This window comes from Nannochloropsis gaditana (genome assembly GCF_000240725.1).
Source record: "Nannochloropsis gaditana CCMP526 unplaced genomic scaffold scaffold664, whole genome shotgun sequence".
In the NCBI taxonomy this organism is placed as follows: domain Eukaryota; class Eustigmatophyceae; order Eustigmatales; family Monodopsidaceae; genus Microchloropsis; species Microchloropsis gaditana.
In genome coordinates, this window is record NW_005803289.1 from 1,224 (window position 1) to 13,443 (window position 12,220).

The 12,220-nt window shown below is 55.3% G+C and overlaps 1 protein-coding gene across 1 annotated transcript; it reads right to left on the reverse strand.

Annotated features, from left to right (window-relative positions):
• Positions 1-10,465: 10,465 nt before the first annotated feature.
• Positions 10,466-11,103, reverse strand: NGA_2008300 (uncharacterized protein; the record flags this gene model as incomplete). Its single annotated transcript, XM_005853976.1, has 1 exon — positions 10,466-11,103. A coding segment is annotated over one exon (638 nt), but the record flags the coding sequence as incomplete, so codon positions are not given.
• Positions 11,104-12,220: the final 1,117 nt, after the last annotated feature.

The window sequence follows — 12,220 nt, forward strand, 5'->3', positions numbered from 1 at the left end:
CGTTTTCGGGACCAAGCGATGCAGTACTAACACAAAGCCGTCACGGGTCAGGGCGGTATGCGTCTCCAAGATAAATGGGGTCCCTTCCACCAATGATTCTGCGAGCAAGCGTTCTCGATTCCCATTTGGGCTGGCTTTCCCGGCTGAACCCGGCGCGGCACCGCCCAACTGATAAGAAAACCAGGATTGTAGGCCTTGGGACGCCAGGTAAAATCGATCCAAGAGGGCAGGGAATGGAAAGTATGCATAAACTGTCACAATGAAAAAGCCAACGGCCTTGGCCGCGGTCAGGAAACACACGAGGTACAAAAGATGGGCCCAGTCAACGAGAACATCCGTGTATACCATTGTCTCCGAGTGTGGTCGCAACAGGTGTAAGTAAAGAACTAGTGGCTTGAATGGTGCAGATGGGCGAGCGAGAGCATGTGTATGCGTTCGTGTCTGAGGAAAAGGGTGGACATTATCTTTAGTGGCAGACCAGTAAATGTAGGATCACGATTACTGGCAGCAGATTCAAGGGAGTTCTCTAACGGGGAAAACCAAGGGATGTAGCGGGCATTCGCGACGACTTTTGCAAGTCGTGTTGTCACAGGGAGAGATTGTTCTTCGTCTTGTTGCCCGAGTGTCTTCTCCCCTGACCGCATCGAGCAGGTAACTCAACTCACCCGTCCCTCTCCGTCACGGGCGAGGCGGGAAGAAATGTTGTGCGAGTAATCGCGTGAACGTTCCGTCCATGGCGGACCCTCTCGCGGATTATACATCGTGCGGCGAGCAGCAAGTATCTGCAGCTAGCGGGCAGCACGGATCTGTTCTTCGCTTCGGGGTGCAACGCATCGTTTAGACCTCCACAAAACAAAGCGTCTCCACAGTCTTTGGACATACTTTGTGCATTTAAATCAATTAAATTACGCGTCGGGGGCCCAGCCATGCACCGTGTTGCCACCAACTTGCTATTTTTCTTTTTCACGTCCACGACTTGAGGCATAAAGCGATGAATCGAACAGCTCGGAACGGCTTATTGAGCCGCAAATCCCGCATTTATGTCCTGTGATACACGAGTAGCCAACACTGAGCCCTCCATCACTCCATGCCATGCACGTATATCTAATTAAGACACCTCTGGGAGGTGGGTGGTCGCAGGGGGAGCGGGCGCTTATTTATGTTTTTTGAATGGAATCAAGCGCGTGGAACGTTATTCGTTCCTTGAGGCGGATCCATTTGCTTGTTGCCTATCGCCCGTACCGCTTTTTTCTTTTTTAAGAACGCTTTGAGCTTTCCATTGGTTTGTACTCCACAACTTGACCATATCATGTGCGGCATATTATCCATTGATACCAAGTATCTGCGTTGTCTGAATATGTGTGTATTAGATGTGAATAGTGTCAGTGGCCTTGTAAAGGTAGCCTTCCATGCTCCAGGATCCCGTCTACCATCGGTACGTGCTTTCCTGATCTATTCTAATCCGTTCCTCACCTGCGTCTATAACCTCACACAGATTTGTTCTCTAACTAAAATTATGAAGCTCTTGTCTTTCGCTTGCCTCATCGGCGCCGCTGCCGCCTTTGTGCCCCCCATGCCCGTTACGACTCGTGCCCGCGGCGCTGTCTCCATGATGGCTGAGAAGTCCAAATCCATCCCTTTTTTGCCCCGCCCGCCTGCGCTGGACGGCACTGCCCCGGGAGACGTGGGCTTTGACCCGGTCGGGTTCACAAGCTGGCTGCCCTTGGCGTACTTGCAGGAGGCCGAGATCAAGCACTGCCGCATCGCCATGTTGGCAACCCTCGGGTGGATTGTCGCGGATTTTGTCCACCTCCCTGGTGCGTGACTGTGCCCGCCGATTTTTTGGATATGTAGAGCTGAAGCAATATGGTCTAGAATGGGGAGGCTACATGTGGAATCGCAGATTGGATGGAGATGGGGCGTCACGGCGTACGCGACGGAAACCCATGTCCCTCTCCTTCAAGATGCGTGACTTCCGTTTCCCTTTTGTTGACGGATTTTCCACACCTCTCGCTATCCCCTAAATCAGGTGATGTCCACGCTGTTAGCTCCCTGGCCGCCCACGACGTGGCTGTAAAGTCGGGCGCCCTCGCCCAAATCCTCATCTGGACCTCCATCGCGGAAGCGATCTCCGTCGTTGCCATCTCTCAGATGCTCGAGGGCTCTGGCCGCCAGGTATCTTTTACTTTCCCTCATCATCTCGCATCCGTGTTCGTATCGGACATGGTCCCCAGTGGACGGGTTCAGCGTCAGCTTTATCTTTTGTGTCTGTCCGCATGTTCCTGTAGACTTCTTTGTAGACTTCTTTGCACCCACTCGTACCCTTTCTTATATTTTTGGCATCATTTCTTCTGTATGAATAGCCCGGTGACTTCAAGTTCGATCCCCTGGGCTTTGCCAAAGACGAGCAGACTCTGAAGAAGCTGCAGCTGAACGAGCTCAAGAATGGACGTTTGGCCATGGTAAGTCTCGTAGCAAGGCAGTGATTCTTTCGAATGCACGATATTCTGCAAGGTCTCTTCTCTTGGTGGCACAAAAGTAGGTACTAAATAATATATGACTTAACGTTGTCTCTTTCACGCACAGCTCGCCTTCTCTGGCATTGTCACCCAAGCCGCCCTGACCGGCCACTCCTTCCCGTACATGTAAACCTTCTCGATTTATCTCTCCGTTCGTCAGAAAGTCAGCGTCGTCATTCTCCTCCCACATTTAAGCCCGTAGCCGTCGTGGTCGCATACATGTTGAATTCGTGTATGAAAACCTCTCGCTGGTGCATCTTGATCAACCATTTTGCTTCCAGACATAGACTTTGTATCTTCTTTGTGAGACTTCGAGAGAATATATTTTAGACAGCGTAAGTGACGTGAGAATTGATTGCGCGTGCGTGCGAGGCTGCAAGAGGCAGACAGCAAGTGTGAAGGAGAGTGGATTGCAGAGAACTAGAGAGGCAGAAGAAAAGAGTCGCGAGCGAGCATCTAGGTCTAATTTAAATTATGTCTCCGGAATTACAATCTCTAAGTTGATCTTCCATTATTTGATTTAAAGTCGTCAAATTGTGGTTCAAGGCAGAGCGATCGCCCTATGTTTGGAGAGGTCATCAGGAGATCGGGCGGACCATCACATTGGTTCGCTCTGCTCCTGTAGGCAGTGTATGGTATCCGCTTCTTCCAACTTACCCAGGTCATGGGAAGTAACAATGGCGTTATAGACTTTCAACGTCAAAATATCGAGCTGTGCAGATACGGAAGTACAACGGGAAACAGACAATGGGATATAGCCCAGCCCCCTGTGGCGGCGGCACAAAAATGTTTTCAAAATTTCAATTTCAACGGAAAGCCGTTAGCGGCAGCTTCCCAGGTGGATATGGGCCTCTCAGCCTGGGGGCGCCGGCTCCCCGATTGATATGGAATTATGGAGTCTATTACCTTTCATTCATGACCTCAGGCACGCTATTATGATCGGTATGGTAATTGAACAAGCTGTTATTGTCCCTTCTGACTCGATCTCATTCTATTGCCAGCTTACTTTTACTAAACCAACTGCTATACATCCGATTTCTCTGATACATCTCCACTGTCGCAAGGATCAGTGCATTGTCACAGTGCTAAATCATGTTTAAGAACGGACGCCCCATTTTCCGGAAAAAGGGCTCCTCATCCAGTAAAATGGATGAGAGTGCCTCGGAAACGATTTCGAAGTCCTCCGCGGCAGCCACAGTCAACAACGTGCCTGAGACTACGACCACTCTCTCTTCGAACCCTGTCGCTTCGTCCTCGGCCCCTGTAAAGGACAAGCTAAGTACAACAACGAACCCCCCTGCTGGAAAAATTGTTGCTGACTCAAGTGACTCCACCAAGCACCGTCCTACCAAAAAAATGGAGTCTCTTCAAGCCTTACGATACATCACGGCCTTGCAGATGGTGTACTTCCATTATTTTCAAAACACACCTTGGCCTTTGTTCAATCGAGCCAGTGCATGGGGTAATTCACCCTTCACCTTCATTCTGATGCTTTCTGGCTTTGTCATGTCCTACGTGTACGGACGTAACGACAAGAAGATCGACGTGACGGAATTTCTTATCAAGCGATGGGCGAATCTCTACCCTCTCTATCTCGTCACCGTTATCGCTGGGTTCCTTCTTATTCCTTCGCAAGTCCCGCAGCCGTTGGCTATGCTATTTATCCTCTTAGCAGGCGCCAGTGGTTTCATCCCTTCCGCCTTCATCAACGATATCAATACTCCGGGATGGACAATTGGAGCGCTCTTCATCCTCTATTCCATCTTTCCTTTCTCCGTGCGCATGCTCAAAGCGTGCTCAAGGCGCACCCGGATCTTTGTCTGTATGCCGATCTTCTTCGCCTGCTCCATCGCCAAGCCCGTCTCGGATCTGTCGGTCAATTTGGGCATCCTAAGTGGCTTGGTCCGCTTGGCCGCCTTGTCCTCCATCCCGGATTTCCTTCAGGGAATCAACCTTGGTATTCTCTTTCTCGAGCACGATTGGACAAAACATCCCCTTGTCCTGCAGAAATTCGGCATGAGCGCCTGCTTGTTGGCGCTCTGCTGCATTTTCGTCTTCGTGGACCTCTTTGACCTGCCCGTCTTCTTCCAGCTGTGGCGTGCCTATGGCATGTTGCAACCCCTGTGGATGGCCGTCATTTGGTACGCCGCCCACGGCAAGGACTACTTGTCCCTCATCTTCGAGCTCCCTTTCATTTCGTACCTGGGGAACACGTCTTTTGGGGTGTACATCCTCCAACAGCTCCTGATCGATTACAAGTGGAAGAACGACCCCTTCCTGCTGATGAACAACCATCCGCAGCTCCTTTCCTTCTCCCTTATTTTGACGGCCTTGGGTGCACTTGGATATCATTGCATCCAATTGCCGTACCAGCCGTACATCAGTCGGGAGGGCAACGCGCTGTTGAAAAAGTTCCGCGCCTCCCGTTGGGGCACGGCCTCCAAGAGCCTTCTTTTCCTGATTGCGGACACGTGGATCGGACGGGGGCTGACCTGGATCGCATTCTACGTCGGATACCTCATCTACACGAACTACCAACCCTGCCTGCCCGTTGACTTCGACCAGAAGCTTGTCAACACACGGTGGTTCACCCGGAACGATTGGAACTGGCTCATCAATTGGTACATGACGCCGTGCACACCCCGACGGCTGATCCCCATCGAAATCAGCGACATTATCGAGTACGCGGCCATGGGCCTGGCTGCCCTGGGGCTCTTGGGGTACGTCCTCAGCTACCTGGGGGGTGCATCGAAGGTTTTCTCGCAGCCGGGCCAACGCCCCACCCGGAATGTGGATCTCAGCGATGTGGAAAGCGCCGTGGTCCTGCGCGTCGTCTGCAGGTCTCACACGCCCGCCGATGAGATCACCGCCACATTGAACCGCCTGATCGACGTGGCCTCTGAATTGAAGACCCAGTACCCGAGCAAGACGATTGCCCTGGAGGTGGTCGGAGCGGCGGGGACTTACGACTACACCCTCCCTGCCTCCCTCCCGCCGTCGTCCTTGGACGTCACCCTGCTCAACATGCCATTCGAAGCGGCCCGATCTCGCAGCCAGACACAACCCCAGGATATGATCATCAGCCTTCCGGTAGGCGCCCGTCTGGGCAGTGCCTCCGCCATCCTCCGTATCCTCTCCCAGGCGTCCAGTAAGGCCGTGGTGGCCTTCTCTCTTGGTGTGGACGGCTCTGACGAGGTCCTACCCAGTCTGGGCACTTTGGCAGAATTGAATTTCCAAGCACCTCTTTCTCGCCGGCCCTGCCTTTTGGTTGGCACGGCCGCATTGCATCGGAAGCTTTCCAGCTACGCCACTTTCGCGGCCTTGGAGCACGGGACGCGGGGTTCTGACCTCTTAGCCCTTGCACCCGCTCCCTCGTCCTCCCTCCCGCTCTCCCTTGGGACCTTCCACTCTACCCCTTCCCTGACCGCCCACCTGGCCCGGCGACGCGCTTTCCTCAAGCGGGCCACCGTGGACTGGACGTCGACGGAAATGGCCGCGGAGGCCTTTCGCCTCCTCTGTGAGAGCGCCTTCCACCTGGGCTTCGTCCTTGCCTTCGCCGTCGTCATTGGGACGCCGGTCCACATTGTGTATGCCCCCGGCAACTACTGCAACTTCTACTGGTACGTTCCGGCCTCTCCCCATGTTCCAACTTTTGAAACATGGCTGGAGGGCTCTGTGGGAGGGATGATGATGATTCTTAATTGTACCCGCGTGCACCCTACATCTGTCTAGTGCTTGAGTGCTATCTTCCATGGGCCGTGGATGTGTGGTATACGGTGGCAGGCGTCTTTCTCGTTGCTGGATCCCGCCCTCCACGCTGGGCTCACCCTGCTTTTTCCCTTCCCCTTTTCCTTACGCTTTCCCTTCCCCTCGCTGCTCACGCAGGTCCAACCAGTGCACGAACGGCGTGGCAGAAGGGATGTACTTGTCGCGCGTGATCATGACCTGTATTTGTGCCATCTACACGACCGGTTACTTCGCGCGATTTTTGTTCGCTTTCCGACTGACGGAAGGCGGTTTGGTCCGTTCCATCATCTTGACATTCCTCCTCCTTTTCCTCCTACCTGTGACGGCTTTCGTGGAAGCGGGTCACTGCCTGTGGGCAGCGTTTGCTATGTTCAATCCAGGGGCGATCGGAGTGGAAAAACGGTCCACAACGCCCTCCTCTGTTGCCAAGCAAAACTCCATGGAAACATCCTTGTTCAGTCCTTCTGCACATGCATAAATAAAAAGGTTGTCGGTCGGGAAGTAGGCATCAAAAAGGCTGCTTTTGGGGGAAGGGGAACTTTGAGGCAGAGCTCACGTGCGTCAAAATCTCAGTAGCTCGTCAGCTACAGAGGCGCGAAGCATGGACGTGAACGGAAGCCTGATAGCGAACGATAAAGGTGGGAGACGAAAGAAAGCAAGAAGAAAAATTGCGGAAACATATTGTAGACAAGACACGAAGGCGGGAGTGGGGTCCAGGAGAGTGTCCTCCCATGAAACTGCAGTAGAAATTTCACAGAAGAGCGGGCCTGGGAAAGGGATATGATTGTAAGGGTGTCCACAAATTGCATTGTTTACCTGGCGATGGCAACGATTGTGAGGGTGTGTGAGAAGAGAGAAGCGTGATGATATGACGGTATGGGTTTGATGAAGAGCATTCGCACTGACACACAAAGGGTTGGAACCAGTCCTAGTCATGGTGGGCCAGAATTTAGAGATGCAAGTAAACGTGATCACGCTGAGGGGAAAAAGGCATGAATCACAAAGCTTTGAGGAAAAATATGGGATATCATTGTATTGTCACAATATGAATGGCACAAGTGTGAAGCAAATAGAGCGAAGATATAGAATGATAATGTAGTGGCGAGATTGAGCTACTATCTTATACCTGTAATCAAGCCCTAATTGACTTTTCGTGGACGAGATTTTTGCCTCTTTAAATCCCAAAAAAACAGAGCATGGGTTGGTCGCACATGAAAGCAATGTGGAGGGATGAAACAGGCCGCAGCATGTGTGACGCTCTACCTCGACACTAAAATCCTTACCCTTTTGACCTCTGACCCTTTTGATCCTTTGAGTTTTCCTTCTAGTTCTCTGTACTTACATTGACCGGTAAAACACTGCGATTGCCTGCCCTCATTACATACAGAGGCAGCGTCCCCACTAATCCTGCACAGAGCGGCCAAATTTTTCTCTCTTTAATCATTATATTGTCCGCTCCAGAGTCTAAACCCTGTATATTAAGGCCGCTGCGCCGAGTCCCTTTTTTGGTAAGACATTCTTGAGAGCTCTATTGGCACCATCAGCGCTCGACATGCTTCGGCCTTCAAAAGGTTCGGACTTCTTTGCCCACCTAATCCATGCGTTTTCTGATGTAGAAAACTACAAAGAAGTCACGGCCCCGATGTATGCGCCCAACTTGCTTCTCCTAGAAAGCAGAGCCCTATCCACTCGGGTAATAGCAAGGACTTTATCAGAGACCGGGTCCCTGTCCCTTCTCCCCAAAAGGATGCAGGTAAGCCCGTAAATCCGACGAAGGGGACAGCCAAAACAGCACCACACGGATCTCTCTTCCCTTCCCTCCCCCCTAGGCCAAATAACTCTCCAAACTCTCCCCACTCAAGTCTTCAATGTAGGCAATGGTAGTCTTACATTCCTCCACCACCTCCTCCCTCTCGTCCTCCAATAGTTCGCTCAAGTAGGCAATGCTCTCCGGCAGCATGGCCAGGTACTCCTCGCCCACTACGACGAAGGTCTCTCTCAGCGTCCGCAACGCCACCCAGCGGACCTCCCAGGCTCGTGCCCGAGTCTGCATGAGCACCTGATGGTGGTAAGGCTTCCACAACACGTCTTTCCCCGCCGCCAGGGCCATGTAAGCGAGGCAAGGGATGAGATTCGCCTCCGCCAGTGCCCGGTAAGTGGAATTAGCAGAGGGGGAGGAAGCAGGAGGGAGGAAGGAGTGGAGGCCCGTTATCAGTCCCGTGAGGAGGGGAAGAATGGCGTCAAAGCGCGTTTGCGTCAGGAAATTTCCGTCCTCCTCGCCCTCGTCGTCGCACTGAAAGCACTTGGTCAAAGCCGTCAAGATCAGGGTGATGAGGATCGGGCCTTGCTTCTCAGGCTCCAACCCGCCCTCCATCCTGTCCTCCCCGGTGGCTCCCTCCTCCTCCCGCCGACGTTTTTTCTCCTTCTTCTTCTCCTTGGAGACTTCCCCGTTGTGAACGGCAAGAATGCTGGAGGGCACAGAGGAGGAGGACGGGATGGAGAAAAGACGTAAGTCTGCTTGAATGTCGCTCCAGATGTAGCCAAAGTATGGCACAAAAATGCTCTGCAAGGAGGAAAGAAAAGAAAGGAGGGAAGGAAGGAATGAGGGAAGGAGAGAGGAACGGAGGAATGAAGATGAGAGGAAGAGTGAGGTAGGCTCCCATGTGTGCAGAATAGAAACCTTCTCTCTGTCTTTCGCGTCGCTCCCTCCTCTCCGCGAAATTAAGTCTCATTAAGACCGTCCAAGGCACGCGCACCCCTCCCGCCTATCTCCCTTCGACCCCACTGCATCTACCCCTGACCCCACTTCGATCACAGACTCCCATACAAGGATATCCACCCAGGCCACGCCCTTTTCGATCAACCGTAAATATAGGTGCCGCCCGCCCGGGGATCAAGGGCCATCTGGAAGAAGTCAAGCAGAAAAGAAGACATGACGGTGTTTACCGACCGCACTTCCTCCCGCCCTCCCTCTCCCACGGCAACCCAAACCCGCCACGGACACGCATCTTTTCCTTTTCTCTGCCTCGTCCGTGTTCAGTTCTCACTCCAAGCTCGACCAGGGAGGCACTGGACCGTATGGTACGAGGGGTTTCCTTTCTCCCCTGCTCCCTCCCTCCCTCCCTCCCTCCCTCCCTCCCGTCTTACCCGCAACGTCTCAACCAAATATCCCAGAAGCCGATAAAAGACCAAACGCCGGGATCGCTGCCCACCTTCTCTCCCCCCATCGCCACTTTTCTTCCAATGAGCCACGCGCAAGAAAAGGGCGCGAAGCTCCTCTTCGTTCAAACGCAAAACCAACGCCAGCATGCTCTCACACACGGCCTCCTCCACCTCCTCCACCTTTGCCCTATCTCCTCCCTCGCCTTCCAGCACGCCCTCTTCCCCCCGAGGACGCTTCCTCTTTCCTTCTTTCCCTCCCTCTGTCCACCCCACGTGGTTCCTATAGTCCATCGCCAGTAGGAAGAAGCCGGTCCACACGTTCACTCCGCCTTCCCCTTTCCCGTGTCCTCCCAAGAGAGACTCCCTTTGCTGCGTCTCGATGACACGTCGCACGACCCGAAACAAGCGAAGCATGGCCTCGGGGGACGGTGGGGGAGAAGGCGTGAGGGAGGACGGGTAAGCGGCGAATAGGATCGGGAGGAGAAGACGCGCCGGGAGGGCAGTCGCAATCAGGTCCAACACAGAAGACAAGGTGGAGGAAGGGAAGGTGGACGTGTGGAGCAGGCAGGTAAGGAGCCGGGGGAGGAAGGGGTTGAGGAAATTGGGCACTGCGGTCAGGAGGGAGGTGACACAGACCAAGGCGGCATCCGGCACCCGAGGCGAGGACGAGGGGGAGGGCGGGGGGGAGGACGAGGGGGAGGGCGAGTCCAGGCGGTCAAGGACCGTGGCGATGAAGGCAGGGAGCTTGGGTAGGACAGCGGTCCCCACCGCCTGACAGGTAGCGGCGGCGCACAGCAAAGCCGCGGTTATGACGTGCACCTGCGGGCAGGGCCCAGGTGCCTCCGAGTCCCCCCGTCCCTCCCTCCCTCCTTCCCTCCCTCCCTCCCACCAAGGCTTGCAGGCGGTCAAAAATCGGGAGGAATTTCTGCGGGTACCCTTTCCCCAGAGCCTCGACCAAGACAGCCATGCTTGCCCAGGCAGTCTGTTGTAACGCGGGGTCGCTCCTTCCTTTCTTCCCCCTCCCCTTCCCATCCTGTCCCCCTCCTTCCCCCTCGCCTTCCCCATCTCCCACCACCGAAAACATATCAGGAAGCATCTCCAAGATCAAGCGTTCCTCCCCCCGGGACCATTTTTTCCTCCGCCCCAATGCTTCCCCCCGCTCGGCCAAGGTGGTGTGGAAGAGGCGGAGGGCCCGGGCACGGACGCCGGCGTCCTCGTCCGCCAGCATCTCTTGGATCAAGGTCAGAAAAGACGGGAGGGAAAGCAAAGGCTGTGTCTCATCCAGGAGCCCCACTGCCACCTCCTCCACTGCCTCCCACACGTCCTGTTCCTGCCTATCCCTGCTCCTGGCCTTGCTCACCCGCAGCCTGCCAGTGTCGTCGGGGAGGACAACCCTGCCTGCCCGTGTACCCCGTTGCCGCAAGCCACTCTGAGCCAGGGTGTGGAGGAACCTTAAGGTTTCTTCCGCGAGCAAAAGATATCCCCGTTGGGCCGCGGGGGAGAGGTCACTTTCCCGACGCATAGCCACCCGCCGAGCCAGAGACTTTCGAGTCGTCTGCCCCAGCAAGAGCAAGATGCGGCCCACCCGTGCGACTTCTTCCTCCATCCCTGCCTTTTTCCCCCCCTCTCCCCCTTCCTCTCGGACTGATGTCGTGACGATGGTCCGCAGGGCGGGCTCGAGGTCGAGGGCAAGGGCAGGGCGGGAGGGAGGGAGGGAGGGAGGGAGGCTATCCTTCCCCGACAGGTCCCGCCGCGAGCGCAGGTGACAAACCCAAAAGTGGCTCTCCCGCCCCTCTTCCCCCGTGTCCTCCACCACTCCCTCCGTTGCCTCCTCCCCCTCGACGTCCTCTTGCCGGCCAAGAAGGTACCGAAGGAGGGCGTGGCCCATCTCGAGCAGGTCGCCGGCGCTGAACAACTCTTGCATCTCGGAGACCTTCCCCGCCAAGGCCTCCGTCAAACCCAGCAGGGCCTCCGTCCCGTCCTCCTCCTCGCCCTTGCCCGCCGTATTCGGGGCTGCACAGTGCTGGAGGAGAAGGAGGAATTGCAGGAACGCCAGACGGGAGTCACCCAGTGAGCGAAGGAGGGCGTGGTAGAGGGGCAGGCGGCGGGAAGGGAGGATCCGGTCGTGGGCAGAGGTTAAGGTATGAGCAATCGTGAAAAGATCGGACGACGTCGCAGGGGAGGAAGCTAGGGCCGCGGGCACCACGTGCTCCAAAACCCGGACAAGCAGGGAAAAAGACGGAGCCCTCTCCCAAGGGGCATCCGTTCCGATCCAATCAAACAAATACGCCAAGGCTTTGGCGCGGAGACGCGGAAAGCGACGGACCAAGAGTCCCAAAAGCTTTACGGCTGATCTGCGGACGTGTAGGCTGGCGGTGGCCTCGACCAGGCTCAGGAGAGGGGTTATTTCCAGGTCAGCCCCGCCCTCCCCCGCGCCCTCCCCTGCATCCTCCCCCCTGGCCTCCTCGTCGAGGATATCACAGGCAGTGTCCAAAGCTAGGAGCTGCCGAAACTCCACGTGAGCTTCCCCTTGCGAGGCAAATGAAGACAAGGAGGGAGAGGGGTCCCGAGTGTCGGAAACAGGGGAGGGAGGGAGCAGGCGGAGGAGAACCGGAATGAGCCGCGACCAGGTAGCTTCGCTATTCCGGGTAGCTTTAGCGGTGTCTAGCAGGGTCTCCGTGGATTGATGCAGGCCGTGCAGGTCGTTGACGCCCTTCCCGGGGTGGTGCGAGGCTTCCTCTTGACGACGGAACTCTTGCAAAAGCTCCAAGGCCACCAGCACCTGAGCCTGC